This window comes from Gracilinanus agilis, chromosome 2 (assembly GCF_016433145.1).
Source record: "Gracilinanus agilis isolate LMUSP501 chromosome 2, AgileGrace, whole genome shotgun sequence".
Taxonomy (NCBI): Eukaryota; Metazoa; Chordata; class Mammalia; order Didelphimorphia; family Didelphidae; genus Gracilinanus; species Gracilinanus agilis.
The window spans coordinates 502200808-502222689 of NC_058131.1; the positions used below are offsets into that span (position 1 = coordinate 502200808).

The following is a 21882-nucleotide window of genomic DNA, read 5'->3' on the forward strand; positions in this document are numbered from 1 at the left end:
TTTTCAGTAAAGGAGAAGGCAAGGCCATTTGCTAGAGAAAGGATTTTGAGTTGACCTAAAGAGCTAAAAGAGAGAAGAAAAAGTTTGGAACAGAGTTGTAAAGAATCCAATAGAGTATCTGAAATGAAAAAATGATTATTGGGCAATAGTGAGGTTCTATAGTTCAAGGTAGCTGATTTGTTAAATTTTATTTATTTAGTATAAAATACATATTAACCATATATAATTATTATAATATTAATTTGTAATATTAATTTATTAAATGCCTGCTGTGTGGCAGGCAGGCACTGCTCTGAGTGTTCTTGAGGCTTTCAGGGATTGAGGGTTGGGATGGTGGGGCTGACTCAGAGGAAAGAATTGCCAGCACATAGACACTGGAAGGACCGGTGGCAGAGATGTGTGATCGTGTGATTCAGCTGGCCAGCCATTAGGATGGAAGCTGAGAAGAGAGGAAAATAAGACTAGAGCAAGGGGGGTAGCTGGGTAGCTCAGTGGATTGAGAGCCAGGCCTAGAGATGGGAGGTTCTAGGTTCAAATCCGGCCTCAGACACTTCCCAGCTGTGTGACCCTGGGCAAGTCACTTGACCCCCATTGCCTACCCTTACCACTCTTCCACCTATAAGTCAATACACAGAAGTTAAGGGTTTAAAATTAAAAAAAAAAAAAAAAGACTAGAGCAAGGTTGATGGGAGTGGGAACCCTAAACACATAAGATTTTGAATATACCTTAAGAAAGTTTCTGATTCACCTCTCCCATTTTACAGATGAAGAAACTGAGATCCAGAGATAGACTCGCGTGAGCTGTCATGACCAGACAGAGATTAGAAGCCCAGTCTTCTGAATCCTATACTCTTGAGATGTGAAAAGTTAACTCAAAATAGAAGGCAGCTCTAGAAGTAAGTGTACTCATCCTCCCTGACTTTCTCTTTAGATAGTGAGCTTCTTGAGAACAGGGATTGCTTTTTCGAGGTGTTTATTTTCTCTTTCTTTGTATTTCTGGCCCTTAGTATGATGCCTAGCATGTTTCAGTTGTCCTTGAGTATTCATAAACCCATTTTGGGCTTTCTTGGCAAAGATACTGAAATGGTTTGACATTTCCTTCTCCGGCTCATTTTACAGATGAGGAAACTGAGGCAAACAGGTGAAGCAACTTGCCTAGGGTCACCGAACTAGTAAGTGTCTGAGGCTGGATTTGAACTTCAGGCCTGAGGCTCTTATCTGCTGTGCCACCTAATTGCAATATTATAATTTGGCATGATTAAATGAATTATACTTATTATATAATCTATCTACATCTACGTATTATATATTATATTATAATTATTAAATGATTAAATAATTGCTTGTTGATTGTTAATTGACTGAATGACCTATGGTTAGATCATAAAGTCCTTGAAGTCAGGGTCTGTGTTGTGGCTCTCTTTGTATCCCTAGAATCTAGCAAGGGCCTGCCATATAAAACTTAATATTTGTGGAATTAAATTGAAGTCCACATGAGTGGTATATACAACTAAGAAGCTGGATGGTGCAGTGGATAGGGGATTGGGCCTCCAGTTAGGAAGATCTGAGTTCAGATTAGACCTCAGGTACCTTCTACTTCTGGGACCTTAGGCAAGTTACCTTGTCTCAAGTTTCCTCAACTGTAAAATGGATATCTAATAGAACGTATCTTGTAGGGTTGTTGTAAGAGTCAGATGAGATACAGGCAATCCTCAACTTTGGGGAGAGTAAGGGTCCTAGAAAACAGCGCCAAAGCAGAAAATGTCACTGTTGATGCATTGAACCTAGTTCCCATAACCACCAAAAACTAATATTTTGCTATTGATTGTTGAAAATATACTTTTCTGCAAACAATTATTTATAACAAAATCTTAATTCTGATAAGCATTTCCCCTAATAGTAACCATGTAACAATCCATAAAATGTAATACATAAAATTGGGAACATGAAAATGGTTTTCTCTTGCTAGTAATTCCCTAGAATTCTATGACCTTTTGGTCTAATATTTGAATTTTCAAAAATTAATTTCAGACAATATTCACTTTTTATAACATGTGAAATGTATAGTACTACAAAAAATGTACAGCAAATAACATTCTTAGAACTAAAGCATTTTTTTCACTTGGATCTTTCCTTCTACTGTGCCAGATGGTGTGTGTGTGAGGGCATTGTACTATATACCCACAAACTTAGTCCCTTTTCCATTTTTTCCCCCCAGTTTCCTAATGGTGTATTGGAGAGATTATGTTAGCACTTGCTGGAACAGATTCATAAATTCTTTTATAGATACTTTACTCCTTTTAGGGGAAATAACAAAACATCAAACTCTTAGCCAAGATCAGCCATAGGCATACTAGCATGAAGTTTATCTAATACCTTTATTTTCTCCCTAATTGGTAGTGTGACTGCACACTTGGGCTTAAAGGTCCCAAAGGGCTTGCACTGTAGTTTGGGGGCATAATTGCAACACAGAAATTGAGTTTTTAAAAACAGTATATGCATTGAATGCAAAGGAGAACTCTTTACAATGCTGAGGTGAACATGACCAGTGAAGTGTGCCTAATAGGATATCAATTGTTCCACAAACTCATTTTTTTCCCTTCTGAGCAGTCTTAAATGTGCACAATTGCCAACACAAAAGTGAAAATGAGATTGCTATTAAATAAATCACACAAATGCTTGAAATTACAAAAATTAAATATGCAAGTAATATACTTGTAAAGTAGCTGGCATCATTTCTGGAACATAGTAGACACTCATTAAATGTATGTTTCCTTTCTTTTTTCTAGGTCTTAATTAGTAAGAATAAAAAATCCTATGCAGAGATCTCAGTATTTGAATCCTCACTGCATATTTACATTAATCTAGAACCAGTGGCCATATTTTACTTAATTATAACTTATAATAATTTGGATTCAAATACTTGTGATGGTTTTTTAGAATTTGTAAATTAGTTCTAATAGGGACCTAGTTTTACAGTAATTGTTTTAGCAGAACTTTCTGCTTAGGGGTAGGTTGAGAGCAGGAATTTTCTTAAGCAACCTAGAACTGAATATGAAAAATGATACTTTTCTTTAGATCAAGAATATGACTCAGGAAAGCAGTTATGGAAAATGGACTGTTTCCAGCAGTGATGAGAGTGAAGAAGATGAAAAGACAAACCTTGAGAAACCTTCTACCTCTTCTCTGCCCAGTTTTGGACGAGATGTGCTGAATGGCCCTGGATATACCTGTTCTGATGCCCGGAAAGCAGCTTACCGGAGGAAATTATCTCCAGTAAAGTTTGACAGTAAAAATGCATCTTCTGAAAAGTCATCCCTGAAAAGGCAGAAGAGTTCCCAGGAAGATTTAGGCTGGTGTCTGTCTAGCAGTGATGAAGAATCCCACCTAAATGGCCAATCGGGGCAGCCACAGAAAGGGACAGTCAAAGAGGAAAAATGTACATTTCCAAAAGAACCATCTAAACCCACCCCCAGAAATTCCCACCCTCTGGTCATCCCAAAGTCCCAATTGGACTATGAGGCTTCAGATGAATCCCAAGAACCTTGGGACCTATTAGAGGAAAAGAACCCGTTCAGATTTTATCTCACAAAAGTCTCTGGAATTATGCCAAAGTATAACGCTGGAGTACTCCACATTAAAGGTAAGAAGAGTGGGAATGCTTGAATGACTAAATAACTGGAATTCTTTTAGCAAAAACAACACGCACACAGTGCTCATTTAAATGAGGAGTTTTAAGTAGAAACCCTGAGGCAAAGAGATTTTTTTATAGTATCATCCATCAATCCCTTGTTTACAGAGTTTACTTAATACTTAAGCACAACAGGATAACTTATTCCTTCTGATTAGAGTTTGCTAACTTTTTATGCACATAATATGTTAGCAGCAACACTATTACAGACTTATGTCAGCTGAACTTATGTTTTATTATGAAAAACACTTCAAGAAACATTATTAGGGCAATTATCTCATTTGTACTTCAGCAGCCAGCTTTTAAAAGACTGACGTGGCAACATCTTGTGATAATGACATTATGCAGAGTATGGCTGTGTCATCCTTGGTGGCACAGTAGAGAGGGCTGCTGGGCCTGGAGTCAGGAAGATTCATCTTCCCGAGTTCCATGGTGGCCTCAGCCATATTTACTAGCTATGTGACCCCGGACTAGTCACTTAATTTGGTTTGCCTCAATTTCCTCTTCTGTAAAATGAGCTGGAGAAGGAAATGGCAAACCACTCCAGGATCTTTGCCAAGAAAACCCCAAATGGGGCCATGAAGTGTCAGACGTGACTGGAAAAAACACACACACACACACACACACACACAACAACAATTGTGTTCTAGATGATCATAGATTGACATCTGGAGGGGGTCTCAAAGGTCATCTAATCCCAGCTGTTTTTTCATTTACAGATGAGAAAACTCAGATCCAGAGAGGCTAATTGATTTTCCTAAGGATATATGAATAGCAAATGGCAGAGCAAGGATTTGAACCTAGGTCTTGTGCCTCAAAGGGCATCTTAAGTGGTACATTGGAAAGATTGCTGGTCCTGGAATTAAGAAAACTCTTCTTTCTGAATTCAGATCCAGCCTCAGACATACTAGCTGTGTGATCTTGGGCAAGTCACTCAATTCTGTTTGTCTCCGTTTCATCAACTATAAAATCAATTGGAGAAGGAAATGGCAAACCAGTATCTTTGCCAAGAAAAAAACCAAATCGAATTACAAAGAGTCAAACATGACTTAAAAAGAACTAAATAACTTCTCTAACTCTGCTGTTCTTTTCTCAGTTTTATCTCTCCTATAGGTTTCTTATTCTTTGCGCCCTCTTTTTCCCTCTATGGAATTCCTTCCCCGCCCCTCCACTAGATAGAAATATTCAAATGTTCTGCAGTTTCCTGGCCACCGGCAGATATTTGGATTTAGGAAGTATCTTTTTCATTTCCTTGACAAGGAGACAAAACCTCAGAAAAGTGATAACCTCTACAAATAACGACTTTCATTTCAGATCAAAGGTGGATCTTTTTGTATATGCTGAGCGGAAGATACTTCTTACTGCCTATCATTCTTTTCCCTTCAATTCTCTGTGACGCTCTTGCTCAGTAGCCTTTTGTCCTATTTTGACACCAGGTTCCCCCCCCCCCCCCCAATATATGTGAGAGTAATATATATTTGAACATTTACAAGGCACTTTGTAGGCATTATCTCATTTGATAATCCTGGCTCCTCAATGAGCTTCATCAGTGAGTATGTACATCATTTTGTGTTATCTCACATTGTGAAGTCATGAGGCCAGTGTTTTTGTGCTCTGTTTATAGTGGTTGAGGAAACTGATACTCTGAGAATTATGTATCTTATTCAAAGTCACAATAAGTGACAGATCCAGGACTTGAATCTATCTTCTCTAACTCCAACATCAATAATTTTGCCAATGTATCATGATTAGGTTTTGTATTGAGAGTTTACCTCAAATTGACTTTCCAGTGTAAGAGGGAAAATTTAGGTATTTATAGATATATATTTAAAGTGTGGCCGCCAGGAATCAACAATTCAGGTTGATTCCGTAATTAAATCAGACCCAAGTCAGCATCGGGTTGAGGCAAGTTTATTTACAATCAGGAAGGTAAAGTATAGGAATAAAGAGAAAGGGAGAGGCTAGTCCAGGCCAAAGGCCTGGACGGAGAGAGAGGTTATAAGGCTAAATAAATGAAGCTGTAAGCCACAAGGCCCAACAGCCAGATAGGCTGGCGCCTGCTTAGGTAGAGTTTAGAAGCGGCCCAGTCAGGCCAAGGAAGTCAGCCTAACTTACTCACGTGACAATACAGAGTGTAAGCGTTCTGTGGTCTCAGGAGATTTTTCAGCACCAGGTTCAGAGCGGGAACTGCCTCCACAGGAAGTAACTAACTTACTTAAAGAGATAGTGTCTTTCGTCACTTCCTGTGGGTCCACCTCTAATTCAAATGGACAAATGGCAGTTTCTACATTGATTCGGACTGCCCAAAGGGCAGTCCCCTGTTCTTGATTTGTTACTTATTGTCACGTGTGGGTAACTCGTCTCCCCTCCCCGCTAAGGAGGGTGAGGGTGACATCATTTCTACGCCTAGGATGGGTAGATTTTTGACTATGAATGGGCTGGATTTAATTCCATTTACACAATCCCCCCTGATGATCATACTGGGTGCCTAGTCACCCCAAGTGATCATTTTACACAAACATCTTATACTCACAAAGGTCTTCTAACTTCAATAGTTAGAGATAAGAGGGAAATGGAAAAGAGAGAAAGCAAAACCAATGTTTTGCTAAGCCCTTCATTGACAAGAAACCAATTGGGGGCAATCCCCTATTGGTATAACATTTACAATTAAAGTAGCCGTTCAAAAACCCATCAGTCCATTCATTAGTACCCAAAGTTCATTCTGAATCGCTCGATGCAATAAACCCCATCAGTTCAATCAAATGCAACCCAAAGTTCTTTACACACCAGATAATTAAGGATATACATTTTGCTTAAAAAGGCTGATGAGCCAAATGAATAAAAGTCTACGTCTAGCTTTTATTTGTGTAAAATAATATGTATTAAATAAGTAATATCAATAATTATAATAATAGCCAGCACTTACATTTTTCTTTAAGGTTTCCCAAGCCCTGTTATTTTATCCTCACAGCAACTTTGAAAGGTAGGTGGTACCAGTAGGTCCCAATGAGTGCAAATCTTGAATAGCTATAGAATAGGGGTCCTGTGGATTCAAATTGAAGTTGTAATTATGCAAAACATAGTCATTGTGTTCATCCCAGGGGAATTATGGTGTGTGGATTCAAATAATGATACTATTTTAGGAGATTCGTTATTTACACTAATTGGACCTGTACTATATATATAACATCATTATTATTGTTATTGTCATTATTAAATAGCACATAGGAAAAAAATAGAATCCAGGTTAGTTCAGTAGGCATTTATTAAGGTTCTACTATTTGTAAGATGGTAAAAGTCCCAAGGATGAAAGACAACGGTCTTTGTATGCAAGAAATTTAACAGGTTAGTACATAAGACACAAACCTAATGCAAGTTAAAAGATCAAAGAAAGTTGCATGAAAAATATTCGAAGGCAGAGATTCTTGTTGGAGTTCAGGTACACAGGCCAGTGACCATTTCATAGAGGAAGTGCAACTGAACTGGACCTTGAAGGAAGAGAAGAATTTCTATAGGCCAACATGTGCCATGGGGTAATTGCTTACTAGACATTGGGCAAAAATTTAGATGTGAAAAAGGTCAAGAAGAAACTGGGAAATGGCAAGTGGTCTAGTTTGACTAAGAAATAAGAGTATATGACAGGTGATAGGGAGAGATATAAATGCTAGAGGCCAGCATTTATATTTCAATCTATGGATAGTTAACTAAGCAACTATTAGGCATTTGCTATTATTTTCTTATTGTATTTTTTCTAATTACAGATAGAAACAATTTTTGACATTTGTATTCTGACATCTTGTGATCCCAATTCTCTTCCTCTCCTCCCCGAGATAGCCAATAACCTGATATCAATTAAACATGTGCTCTCATTTAAGCATTTATGAGCTAGTAGACAAATATGCAAATAAATATACACTCCTTGTCTTCCAGGAATTTTCATTAGGAAAGGTAATAGGGAGCCTTTGAAAGTCTGAATAGGTAAATGATGAAGTTAGACCTTTGCATTGAGATGAAGGATCTGGAAAGGAGAGAGAACATTTGCAAAACTTTAAATTCTTGACTTTTATAAAAATTTTAGTTTGTAGTCTTCTAAATCAACTTTGAAGTATGTTGGGCACTGTGACATAGCTTATATTTAATAACATAATTATTTTATTGATTGTAAGTTTGGTTCATTTTGTGTTTTCTCAATAGATATTTTATCTCCTCTGTTTGGGACACTTTTGTCTTCAGCTCAGGTGAGTTTATTTTATTTTATTTTATTTTTTTAAAACCCTTTCTTTCCGTCTTAGAATCAATACTGTGTATTGGTTCTAAGGCAGAAGAATGGTAAGGGCTAATGGGGGTCAAGTGACTTACCCAGGATCACACAGCTAGGAAGTATCTGAGGTCAGATTTGAACCCAGGACCTCCCATCTCTGGGTCTGGCTCTCAATTCTCTGAGCCACCTAACTGCCCCTTATTTTTTTTTAAATTAACATTGAGATAGCACTATTTTAAAACTGTTGTGTGACCCTCCCAAAAGCCCTGAGAGAGGTAGGTGTTATTATTATCTCCATTTTGCAGATGAGGAAATGGAGGCACACAGGTTTAAGTGACTTGCCCAAATTTGAACTCAAGTCTTCCTGACTCTAGGTCTAGTGCTCTATTTACCATGCCAACTAGCTGCCTCAAAAATAGTTAGCTGGGTATTAATAATAGGAATCAGTGAGTCTTTCATGCAGCAGGGCTCCTTTTGTCTACTTAACAATTGACAAACTGTATAACTGAAATAGTTTTCCTTAGGATACTATAAATTAATTATACACAATTATATATAATTCTTCTAAGTCTTTACAGTTTATCTGGCTCCTTAGGCTTTCACCCCTCACAGAGTTAACCTCTGTTTCCATTTAGGTAATACTTGAAAGTTACAATCACCCCCATTGGTGTGAGTTAAGAACTTGTTTCCTCTGGGTGACAGCGTAGATTAGGTAGGCCCATTTTATTGGTGAGGAAACTGACACTGAAAGGTCAAATAACTGGCTCGTGGTCCAATGACATATAGATAGTAGCAAGAGGAGACTGATGAGAAATAGAGATTTAGTCAATTCAAATTAAGCCAGCAAACAAAACCTGCCAAACTTGTCATTCTCCTCTCCGCCGGTCAATTTCCATCCCATATTCACCTTCCTCCTTCTCCCCTTCATCTTTGTAAAAAGGTATTTTTTCATACGAAAGGACCTCAAAGGGTTGGTGCACTTCATATGGTACATCCCATAAAGAACAACTAATTCCAATGCTATATTAGTATGTACTAATTATTAATATATTACTAGCATACATTTATATAAATCTGTCAAACAACATCAATCAGATGTAATGTAAATAATAAATTATATAACATGTAATATAATTTATATGGTAATATTTAATATATATTCCAATATTATTTGGAAAAATAGCTGAGGAAGGAACTCTGCCAAATTCCTTTTATAATGTTAAATATGGTGTTGGTACCTAAATCAGAAAGAGAAAAAACAGGTAAAGAAAACCTTTAAAAAAAAAAAAAAAGAAAAGAGAAAAAAAAGTCCAATCTCTAATAAATATTGATACAAAAATTTTAAATAAAATTCTTTCAAGAAGATTACAGTAATATCACAATGATAATACACTTTGAACAGATGAGTTTTGTACCAGAAATGCAGGGATGGTTCAATATTAGGAAAATTATCAGCATTATTGACCATATTGATTACAAAAGCAACAGAAACTATATGATTATCTCAATAGATGCAGAGAAAGGCTTTGACAAAAATAAAACACCCATTCCTATTAAAAACACTAGAGAACATTGGAATAAATAGAACATTCCTTAAAATGATAAATATGATTGGCCCCAAGCTCTACTAACTGACACTTTTTTGTCATTTAATCCAAAGTCTAGGAATTCTCTATCGTTTAGAAGCGTTTATGTTAGGACAGGAGAAGGAACCCTTGATTTCCAGACTTGAGTTCCTGTCCTAGGTTGGGTATATAATTATCTCTGTGACTGTGAAAATCTCTTACCCCTCTGAGCCTCGGTTCATCTGTTATAGGGAAATGCTTTGTAAAACTGAAAACCCTATCGATATAAGTTATTATCCCAGGCAAGATCTCATCTCTAGACAGAGTTTTGTTTTCTGTTTCTGTAAATCACAATTACATTGTTGTAAAAATCCCATTGTTTTTGCCATGTGTGAAAATAAACATGGTCCTGAAAACCCAGAATCGGTCACAGAAATGGGAATTCATTTGCTTGCATAGATTGAAGAGAATGGGTTGTAGGTACCTGCTTGTGTATCCTTAAAGGAGATATTCGCCAAAAAATAGAAGAGTAGTTGCAAAAACATATAGTGAATCTATTGTCAAGTGTGAATGGGACTCGTGCAGATTTTGTGGTTTCAATAGAATTTTTACAAGCCAAACTTATTGAGGGTGAGGGACTAGCTTCTGCTAGCTCATAGGTCTTTAGGTTTAAGTCAAACATTTATTAAGCACCTGTTGTATGCCAAACACTGCTTGGTGCTCTGGGGAATATAAATTCAGAGAATGAAAAATTTCCTGCTCGTAGATCTTCAGAAAAGGCCTAAAATGTTCAGTCCTGGGGATCTCCTTGTTAATTTGCTGTATGAAAAGTAATGCATTTAAGCATTCTCTTGATGTAATGTTTTCTCTTTTCAATCCCAGTTGGCCATACCTTGATCTTGGCCTGCAGCTCAGGCTGGGATATTTAACAAAATTTTTATCTAATTATTTAGCCCACATGGACTAGTAGGCCTATGGTACCCTCCCCACCACCATAGCTGTATACATGACTATCCCCAGGTAACATGGTTGTGCGTTTGACTCCGTCTCTATTTGTAATAAAAAAATTAATGCATCTTGAATGTACTGAGATTTCTAATCTTGTGATCCTCTATTAAAAAAGCCTTTATTTACTCTTCCTATAAGTGACTCAGGGGGAATATACAACTAGTTATATTAAACTCCCCCTCAAAAGTGATAAAATACTGACCAGTTCTATTTATATAAGTGAAATATGAATCCCAAAGAAATTAATTTTTGTCAAGGGATTATTGCAGTGATGCAAATAAAATTGCTATTAAATTTGAGTCTCGTGAATTCTCTGCCTTTGTTCATATTACATTAAGTAGCCATCCATTCACGTCAGTGACTTTAAGTTAACTGTTAAGCCTGTGATCTGTGAATATTTGGCCTATTGTAGACATATAGTACTTTGTTAACTTAGTATTTGTTTGAGTTTCAAAGATCAAATCTTTGCATAAAATACTTGCCTGAAATATTGGTAGCTTAATGTTATTTTTTTTCCTCCTCAGTTTAACTACTGCTTTGATATAGATTGGCTCATAAGACAGTATCCACTAGAGTTCAGGTAAGTTTCTGAAATTATAAATATTTTAAAAATTCTTATTCTGCCAATATGAATTCCATCCATCTTTTTTGAATGATATCTTCTGAGTAAACAAAGTAGGAGTTTTTATAAGCTTTTATTGTATTCACATTCATTCCTTTTATAGATTTTGACCTTTTAAGAAACAAAGGATTCTGTAGCCTGAGAGAACATTAGGGATCATCTAATCCAGCTGCTTGATTTTAGAGAGGCTCAATAGGATATGTGGCTTCCTTTACCAAAGGTTATATGTCTAGTAAATGGTGTAGCTGGAGCTACCCACGCAATCTTGGCCTCTTTTCTTCCTTTGTGGTCTCCCCAGAGTTAGATAAAGACAAATTTCATACCATATGTAAGAAAGCAATGTACAATTTTGATATGAAGGAATGTTCAGGAGGAACAATTTTTGTTTTTACGTATGTATATTCTAAACCTAAACATTTGCTAAAACACAACCAGCCTGTTACGATTTTAACATACTTGTCTATCTTTTAAACTTTTTCCTTTGTTAGGAGTATGGGGCCTTACTCATAGAAAATGGCACCATTTTTAGGTTTCCATTTTCATCTTTGGCTCTTTCATATTGGTTTTAGCATGTTTTCACATGATAGGACCTCATAGCGATTGAGATTAAGGAAAGCAGATAAATGATTGACAAAGAGTCAAGAATGGTAGCCTATGGGCAGTTAGGTATAACTCAATAAAGAGAGAGCTGGGCCTGGAGATGGGAGTCAAATCTGGTCTCAGACACTTGCTGTGTGTCCCTGGGCAAGTCACTTAACCTTGTTTACCTCAGTTTCCTTATCCATAAAATCAACTGGAGAAAGAAATGGCAAATCACTCCAGGGGCTTTGCCCAGAAAACCCAGCATGGGCTCATGAAGACTTGGACATGACTGAAACATTTAACCAAATAGACATTTGGAACTTGAAAGGTTCTTAGTGACCTTTTAGTCCAAGGTTATAAATCAAATTAGTGGCAGTTAATCCTAATTCTCCATTTTCACTCATATGCTTCCCTCAAACTTTTACCAACCCTGTAAAGCTAACTCTTGAGCAAACTTTGACCAGAGAAGACACTGTGAAACTGAGAAGGATTGGCTTTGGGACACAAGCTCTGCTGAGTTTTGGCAGAACTAAATTTTCAGACTCCATAGCCACCTTTATTTACCTGGAAAGTTAATTTGGCATTTCCTTTTCCAGATAATTTTATGGATGAGGAAATGGAGGCAAGTAGGGTTAAGAGATTGACTTGCCCCAGTGTCTGAGGCCAGATTTGAATCAAGGTCTTTCTGACTCCAGATCTGGGACTCTAGCCACTATACCACTGAATAAAAGACAAAGAGGAAGAGGAGAAGATGATCAGCAAAATTGATGAAGAAATCTGAAAGAAAAACAAAAGCAAAAACCTTGTAATTGTATGCAGCTTTCCATACTGTGGACCTCCCGCTTCTGCAAAGGTGTTCTGGGAAATATTTTCTCCTGGATCTTCATTAAGATCATGTTAGGTTTTTTTTGTGATTTTGGAGAATTCACTTTTAACCGTTGTGTGATTCTTTCTATTTCCATCTTAAAGTTTTAAGCATTGGGCATATTGTATTTATTTCTTGGCTCTAATTACTTTACTCAGCAATAGTTTTTGTAAGTCTTCCCATGCTTCTCTGCATTTTTTATATTCATCTCCATCCTTTCAGCCCAGTGGTATATCATTACTTTTGTTGTCATTCATTCATTTTATGAAGAGTTAAATTTTGGGTGGGGTAGGAGTTTGAACAAAAGCCAGTGTGCAGTTTATTAAACACAAAATACTTAGTTTATTATTAGGAAATAGGAAAGAGGAGAGTGAAAGTAATCTTACAGTAGCTTGTAACTACCCCAGATCCCAATCCTAACTAAATTTCTCTAAAAACCCCTAAATCTATCTCTCTCAGAGGGCAGTCAAAGCCCTTGCCTACTCTCCCTATCTATAAATATAACCACTACCTATCTACCTTATCTACCCAAGTTATTCATAATCATTTAGGCTATTAAGGCCTTAATTCCGTTCTCTGTCTCCAACCAGAGAGAATGCAGCACCACCTCTCCCCAGGAGACCCAGAGACAAAAAGCCCTTTGCAACTCACTGCAACTGAGTAAACTGCCCTCAGCCAAACCCTTCTAAGTGTCACTGACTGACAAGCGGCACAGCAGGGGGTCTCTTACTGAAAAATATTATTGCTCCTTTTCCTCTTAAATATAAAAAAAGAGAAATTAATTTAAAAAAAAAGCCCTCTCTTAACAATTTAGTCATGTCTGACTCTGGGACTCTGTGGACCATACCAATGCAGGCCCTTCTCTCCTCTGCTCTCTCCCAGAGTCTGTGCAAGAACTGCTCATTGCTTCCATGACACTATATCCATCTACTCCTCTGCTTTCCCTTTTGTCTTCAGTGTTTTTTAACTTCAGGATCTTTCCCAGCAAGTCCTGTCTTCTCAGTGTGTGTTCAAAGAATTTAAACTCAAGTTTCTATATTTGACCTTCCAGTGAATAGTCTGAATTAATATCTTTAAGTATTAACTGATTTGATCCCCTTGCTATCCAAGGGACTCTCAAATAGCTTCTCCAGCACCACAGCAGTTCTGTTCTTTATAATTTTTTTCTTTGAAAACTTACCATCTGTCTTAGAATCAGTACTGTGTATTGATTCCAAGGCAGAAGAGTGACAAGGTATAGGCAATGGGGATTAAGTGACTTGTCCAGGGTTGCACAGGAAATATCTGAGGCCAGATTTGAACCCAGGATCACCAGTCTCTAGGCCTGGCTCTCAACCATCTAGCTGTGCCCCCTTATAGTTTTGTTTTTTTTTTTAAACAGTTACCAAAAAGATTTAGTTAGCCATAATGAGGTGTTCAACAAAGATAGACATTGAGAATCCCTCCAGTTGATTCAGCTGAACAGAATTCCAGGTGTAATCCACCAGTCAAACATCTGAGATTCCCAGGCTCCTTTGGGGCTGCTTTGTACCCAGGCAATAAAGAGGTGAAGGAAGATCTCAATCCTTTTTTTGTCTTTAATTTTTTTTTTTTACCAATTACATGTAATATATTTCCACACAAGTTTTATGATCAAACTTATCTTCCTCTCTCCCGTTCTTCCCTTCCCCCTCTAGGTGCTACATTCAATACCTTTTAAGGAAAAACTAGCTAATTTTGTTAAATGGAAGCATTAAACTATTAGTCCTATCATAGCCAGCATATTTTTATGGATTGTAGGATATTGAATTTCCTCCTGATAAAAGCCATAATGTTTAAAAGGAAGGACTTCATTGAAAGAATGATCATAAAATGGGAGGAAAAAAATCACCCTCCTGTCCCAGGGTCAAGAAAGAAAATCATCATAGACTTTAGTTCACAGCTCCTAACAAGCTATTGTTTCACCATATATTTGGAGAAAAATGTGCCTCTTCAAAGTCACTAAATTGTCCCCATTCTCTGATCCAGTGATATCACTACTGCGTATAATGGTCCCAAAGATTTAGAAGCCTAATAAGAATAGCTAGCAACCCCACCCTGTAAAAACTACATCTGCTAAAGAAACTGCAACCTAAAGTAGGGGCAGCTGGGCTAGCTCAGTGGATTGAGAGCCAGGCCTAGAGACGAAAGGTCCTAGGTTCAAATCCGGGCTCAGACACTTCCCAGCTGGGTGACCCTGAGCGACCCATTGCCTACTGGTTGTGGCCCTATGCTCCTAGAATGGAGTCCCAGGATAAAAAAAAAAATAAGAATGGATACAGAGAACATCAGCTTTCCTTATAGCTCAACTCTCACAGTCGTACATACTACTGGAAAAACTACAGATTTGACTATATGGACCTTAGTCAGTGAGGTGATGTCTCTGCTTTTTATTATGCTATCCAAATTTGCCATAGCTTTTCTTCCAAGGAGAAAGTGTCTTCAAATTTCATGGCTACAGTTGCCTTCTACAATGATATTTGAAGCTAGTAATATAAAATCTGACTCTACTTCCATTTCTTTTTCCTCTGTTTGCCAAGAAGTGAAAGAATTGGTTGCTAAGATCTTAGCATTTTTTTAATGTTAAGCTTCAAGCCAGCTTTTACACTCTTCTTTCCTCTTCATCAGTAGACTTCTTATTTCTGCACTTTTTGCTGTCAGAATGGTATTGTCTGCATATCACCATTATCTCTATCTACCACAGTCTGTTTAGCTGTTCTCCCAAACATTTATGTCAACTTGGCTGCTTCACCTTCATTTGGTGGTGATCCTGTTAATTTTTTCTTTAGTTTGCCTTTGTTAAAATTTAGCAATATGGAGTCAGGAGGACCTGGAACAAATATGCCTGTGACACTTACTAGTTGTGTGACCCTGGGTAAGTCACTTAACCCCTATTGCCTGGTCCTCACCACTCTTCTAGAATTGACACTAAGAGAATGTGATGGTTTAGAAGAAAAAAAAGTTAGCAATAATAAACATAATATACAAAAAAGGATGAGCAAGAGGATTGAATACTAAACTGTAAACATAAGTATGTTTTTTTTAAATGTTAAATTTAATAAATTAGTAACATAATTATATGTCTCCTGAATTATTTTTGGATTTCTATACTTAAAGAAAAGTTTTTTTCATATTATTTTTGCATGTATTTAATCTCTCAATAACTCCTATCCCTCATAAACACATTTTCGTGTTAAGCAAAGTAACTCAATACATTGCCAATATTTATCTGAGAATGCATATGTCTGTTTCTGTACCTCTTGGCCGTATTTCTGGTAAGAGATGGGAGATATATTTCATCATCACAATTCTTTGAAGGCTATGCCAGGTAGGTGTAAAAACTTTCAGGTCTTACCCAGTTCTAATGGATGATGGATTGTGTGCCATGTGAGGATCTATGTAGCTAATAGGTGTATGTCATCAAAAGGTTGTTTTCAGGTGCTGAATTTTTCTAGACACAGGAATTAATGAAGACTATTGAATATTCTTAATTTTTTTTGGTGTTGCATGGAACCCATTGGCAATCTGGGGAAGCCTAGAGACCCCCATCTGAGCATAATGTGTAAGATAAGACACATAGAATTATCAAGAAAACAAATTTTATTGAAATACAGTCATGAAACAATTTTTAAATTGGTCCATGGTTTCACAAGACCTATGGTTAAGAGCCCTTGGAAGCATTAAGGGGTTGCAATCTCTTTTAGGGGAGGGAGCATCCCTACCAATAAACTCAGCTTTTAAACTCCTAAAGAAGGCCTTTTTTAATGCACTGTGCTTAGACACTGCTGTCTCACAGAGGAACAGTCACAGAACAGAAATGCAGTCCTCCAAGCTGTCTTAAGCTAGATAGTGCAGTGGACAGAGCACTGGGCCTACAGTCAGGAAGACTCAATCTTCTTGAGATTAAATCTGGCCACAGACCCCTATCAGCTATGTGACCTTGGGCAAGGCTCTTATTTGCCTCAGTTTCCCTCATCTGTTAAATGAGCTAGAAAAGGAAATAACAAACCACTCCAGTATTTTTGCCAGAAGAAAACACCAAAAGGCATTAAGAAGAGTCAAATGTGACTGAATAGCAACAACAATAAGCTATGATATATTCCTTGACTCCATAAAACCAATCCAATTTCAGGGGGTAATGTTGGATGTTTCTGATCTCATTCCAGGAAGAAGCCCATCTTGCTCGTGCATGGGGACAAAAGAGAAGCCAAAGCTCGATTACAAGAGCAGGCAAAGCCTTATGGAAACATCTCCCTTTGCCAGGTAATCTGCTTCTTTTGATTTTAAGCCTGAATGCTGTGAATTGGGAAATGACTTAGAGATGACTGTGTCCAGCTTTCTTAACCTCTATAGGGATATCTTCTACTAAAAGAGTTCTTCACTTTCTTTTCTGTGATGTTGACTCCTCTGGTAGGCTGGTGGACCCCTTCTCAAATAATGTTCTTTTTAAACCCTTACCTTGTCTTAGAATCAGTATTATACATCAGCTTTAAGACAGAAGAATGTTAGGATCTAGGCAATGAGGGCTAAGTGACTTTAGGCCTGGCTCTCAATCCCTCGAAATTCCTAGCTACCCCCCAAAATAATGTGTGTTTTTTATACATCAAGTAAAATACAAAAGATTGCCAAGGAAACTAATTATGTTGAAATATAGATACTAAAAACAATTTCATGGACTCCTAGGTTAAGAACTCTTGCTCAGACCCATGCCTGATAGATCTCTTCCTCTCGCCTTCATCTTGAATACTATGACAGGGAGCTCACTCTTTTTCAGTGATGTCCCATTCTTCTCTTGGTCATTTATGATTGTTGGCAAACTTTTTCCTATGCTGTCTTTAAATTCTGCCTTTTGGTAACTTCATGCACTGGTCTCATTGAGTGCCTGCTCTCTTCTAGGCATTGCACTAAGATGGTCAAAATAAAAAGTCAGTCTTTCAGGGACCTCATTTCAAATGGGTATGTAGTAAGATAGTAAATGACTAAGATAGGGGCAAAGTGAATTAGGGTTAGTCTTGTGGGGAAGGCAGTAACACTTCTTAATGTTTTCACACTCTTTTCAACTTAGAATTGATACTAAGTATTGGTTCCAAGGCAGAATAGCAGGAAGGGCTCTTGGGGTTAAGTCACTTGCTCGGGGTCACACAGCTAGGAAGTGTCTCAGGCCATATTTGAACCTGGGACTTCTTGCTTGTAGGCTTGGTGCTCTTTCTATTGTGCCACCTAGCTGCCCATTGAGAAAGAGTTCTTGCATGCAGTTAGCATGACTCTTGTTCTGTCTAAATATTTCTACCTCATGGTATTATAAGGTCACAGATTGAGGCCTTGAAGGGACCTTGCTTCTATTCCCAGCACCCTGGTTTTGTGTATGAGGAAACGAGTCATAGAAGTTAAGAGGCTTAACTTTCTGGCTTCCTTCATGATAAGGTTTCCAGAAATCTTGGCCAACTTGGCCACGTTCCTCTGACTTCTCTTCTGTAAGGAGAAAAAGGGGTTTTTTGGGTTCAATATATTAAAAAATGGTCGCCAGAGGATTGAACTATTATCAATCCTCAATTAAGAATAATCTTAAGTTAGAATTGACTTTTATGGAAGTTTATTTACAGTTAAGAAGAGAGAGAGGAAATAAGGAAATAAGAATCTAACTCAATGGATAATTTACTACGATCCTCCAATTCAGTGGTTCCCAAACTTTTGGCCTACCACCCCCTTTCCAGAAAAAATATTACTTAGTGCCCCCTGTCACATACTATCACCGCCCCCTTACAGTTATTCACTGCCCCCAAATGCACCTGTGGCCATCACTGCTTCTCCCCCCCACATTGCTTCAGCACCTACCAGGGGGTGGTGGTGCCCACTTTGGGAATCACTGCTCTAATTAATCCAGATAGATCTAATTAACCCATAGCCAACATTCAGAGGGCCAGAGGCCCAGAGGTAAATGAAGCAAAAATTCATTCACAGAGTCTATTAAAAGAAGTTTCTTAAGAGAAGTTCAGGAAGATTCAGTCTTCAAACTTACCACATAGAATCAAAAGAAGATATTTAAAGTAGTCTCATCAAGGTCTCAACACTCCTTCACAGACCAGAAGAGCTCCTTCATCAGCCACATTCTTCACCAGAAGCTCCCAACTGACTGAGGACCTTCTCCTTTTAAAGGGGTCACTTATGCATCACTTCCTGTGCCTCCCTCCTAATTTTCATGTCCAATCACAATAGACGCTTCTATTAGACCACCGCCTAGGGGGTGGTCAGTCGATTCTGATTCCTCACACACTCTTGCACGTGTGGGTTGGGACCTCCCAGAATTTGGAGGTGCTCTCACCTTTGGTGATTAAATCTAAAGATGGGCAGTGTAGACTTAATCTAATTATCACACTTCCATTTTTTGGTGTTCCTTCTAAAATATGGTCCCAGCTGAATCCAGCCTGCCTTCTATCACCATCATCAACTACTGATTTACCTGCCATTGATGAGCAGCTATGCTCAGTAGCCCCTGGAGTGGCCTCATTCCCACACAGACCACTAGTCTCATTCAGTCTTAGCCTCAGCCACCATCATTGTGGTACCCCTGTGAAGATGGGGTCTGGAAACTGCTTCTGCAGATATTGCAGCCACAGTTACTGAAGGCCCAAAAGAGAACTTTCTTGCCTCTCAAGGATTTGGCATTGTCATGATTCAACTTCAGAAACATAAAATTTTATTAGAGGAAATGACCTTAAGAAAGATGCATTGCCATCTACTTTGCCACTGCATCCTAAGAACCATGGAATCTTTCCATCTGACTTTCTGCTAAAATTTTCCATATGTGTCATCTCCCCTTTTAGAATCCGACCTCCTTGAGAGTAAGATCTACCCTTTTTTGTTGTTCCATTTCTCTTAGAACAGTACTATGTACCTAGTTAGCACTTCATTATTAATTTATTCTTCTATTCATAATGAATGATTTCTTACATATTCTGCAGATTAAGTCATTTAAGAAGAAATGCAATGACATTGCTATCAAAATATTCAATTATATCTCTGGGCAGCTTATTGTGCAGTACAGTAGTTAGAGCACCTTAGTGTCAAGAAGACTTGAATTCAAATCTAGACTTAGATATATACTAGATATGGGACTCTGGGCAAGTTATTTACTCTGTTTGCCTCAGTATCCTCATCTATAAAATGGGGGTAATTAATAGCACCTACCTCCCAGCATTGTTGTGAGGATCAAATGAGATAATGATTGTTAAGCACTTAGCACAGTGCCAGTTACATATTAAGGTAAATGTTAGTTACTTTTGTTTTTGTTTTATTATCATTATCATTGTTGCTGTTGTTATTTACACCCACTGGATGAGGCAATTGTTTGGGGGGAAGACCATTCGCCTAATTTTTTTAAAAATTTGCCTTATTTGTTGTTAAACAACAATTAGAATCAGGAAAACCTAGATTCAGATCCCACTTCAGACACTTACCAGCCCTGTGGCCTAATATGACCTGCTACTTCATTTCTAAATGAGGGGGTTGTACTCACTGTTGTAATGGGTATAGTTTAAAAGCAGATTTGTTTGTAAGCATGTTAGGAAAAGCCTTTGCTGGAGGTCATGAACATTCTGAATACAATGCAGGGGGTAGGAAGAGAGAGCTGAGTAACTGATTGCTGTGCTGTGAGGGTTTCAGAGGAGAATTGCAATCAGCAGTCCCTGATTCCCTGGGATCTTGGAGAGTGGTGAAGGCTGAAAAGGTAGAAGACCTCAATCCTGCAAGTCAACACTGAGTAGGGAGGTGGCCTGTGATCGATCTGGTGGACAGCTTGCAGACTTCACTCCCTACCTGGTTACTTTGGATCATCAGCTGTGCAGGAGTTGGTTCCTGGCATCCTGAAAACGTCTCTGGAATAGTTGTGAGACCTCACGTACAAGTCCTCTTTCTCAGGCCCTTAGCCAAGCTGTCAACAGAAGCCAGGTTGGCTAGGGATCTTACCCCTTTTGACTCCAGTCCTGGGTTGTAAGTCATAGCTTCACCCTTTCCATTCCCTTCATATTAAACTGATTCCCTGTGTGTTTTTAGTAATTTAAAGTCCTCATTATGTGTATGTAATAATCTGAATTTATTCCAGGCTGGGTGGGGCAGAGTTGGTCAGGCTTAACTGCCATTTCAGTCAATGGTCATTCCCTTATAGTTAAACCTGGTTCCCTAGCTTGTAAAGTCTTACCCATTGTCCCTTCCTGTCTCCTATCCACCCCACTGAGCCCACATTTAATATTTAATTCAACTTCCCTGGTTTTCACCATTATACTGGCTACTAAAGTCTTTTCTAGCTCAAAATCTATGATCCTGTAACTGCATGACTCTGATTCCCCCTCCTCTCTACCGGGCTGTTGTTTTAAAACAGTTGGGAAAGTGTCACCAGTGAGCTATATAGAGGCTCTATGTAAGCGCTTTATAAATTTTAGCTCTTAGTAATATGCAGGTGGTGGAGTCATATGACCAGTTTGGACACAGTCTGACTAGCATAAACAGTTTGTGTATTTGGAAGAGAAATAGACACAGTTAAGTATTTAAATGGATGATTTCCTCTCCTTTATGGTTTATGTACTGTCAGTAGTTCTGGTGATAATGGCTGTTAGAGCTGGCTGGTGTAACCTTCCTCTCAGGCCTGTTCATACTGACGAATGTGCACCAGTATCTCTTGAGTGACCTCTTTGTCATCATCCTCTTCCCCCTCTATTAGCTGAATGAAATTGGCAGCAGGATTTGGCCCTGCAGAGCCCAATTCTTTCTTTTCTGTCATTATCCTTCTAGCTTCTAAATACTTTCATTCACTACAGATATCAAAGTTCTCAACTTACTTTCTATCACTGATCTTCCAGGCAGCAGATCCTGTATTTTCAAAGAGCTAAGGGAGGAAAAATCACAGTGAGCTATTGAAAACATACTGCAAAGTGTCATGTCAGGTATGACCATCCCACTTCACTTTGTGTGGTTAGGCCTAGCTTCAAAGAGCCTCATCTCTCTTCTTCCACCTAATATAATAGTTTCTCACCTGCCACACAGTAATAGAATTGCCTTCTGCTGTGTGCATCCTGTATCAACCAACCTCTTATCTTCGGGACCTACCTATTATATTTTTATTATAACCTTCCCAAAACACGTCTTGCCATGGTCATCAAAGACAGAGAGAGAGTGGAATAGAATTGCTTCCGTTAAGCTGGAAAGTGGAAAATAATGTAAAGAGACCCAGGATCTTTGCAAATAGGAGAGTGGTAAAGACAATGATTCAATGTG

At 38.1% G+C, this 21882-nt stretch overlaps 1 protein-coding gene across 1 annotated transcript in view; it reads left to right on the forward strand.

Moving 5' to 3' along the window:
• The first annotated feature begins 612 nt into the window (after positions 1-612).
• TDP1 (tyrosyl-DNA phosphodiesterase 1) overlaps positions 613-21882 on the forward strand; it is a 164491-nt gene continuing 143221 nt past the window's right edge. Inside the window, exons 1-5 of the mRNA XM_044664999.1 lie at positions 613-896; positions 3079-3643; positions 7886-7929; positions 11050-11105; positions 16779-16875. Coding sequence (XP_044520934.1) covers positions 3088-3643; positions 7886-7929; positions 11050-11105; positions 16779-16875 — 753 coding nt within the window. The 5' untranslated portion in view covers positions 613-896; positions 3079-3087. The remainder of the gene's footprint in view (positions 897-3078; positions 3644-7885; positions 7930-11049; positions 11106-16778; positions 16876-21882) is intronic.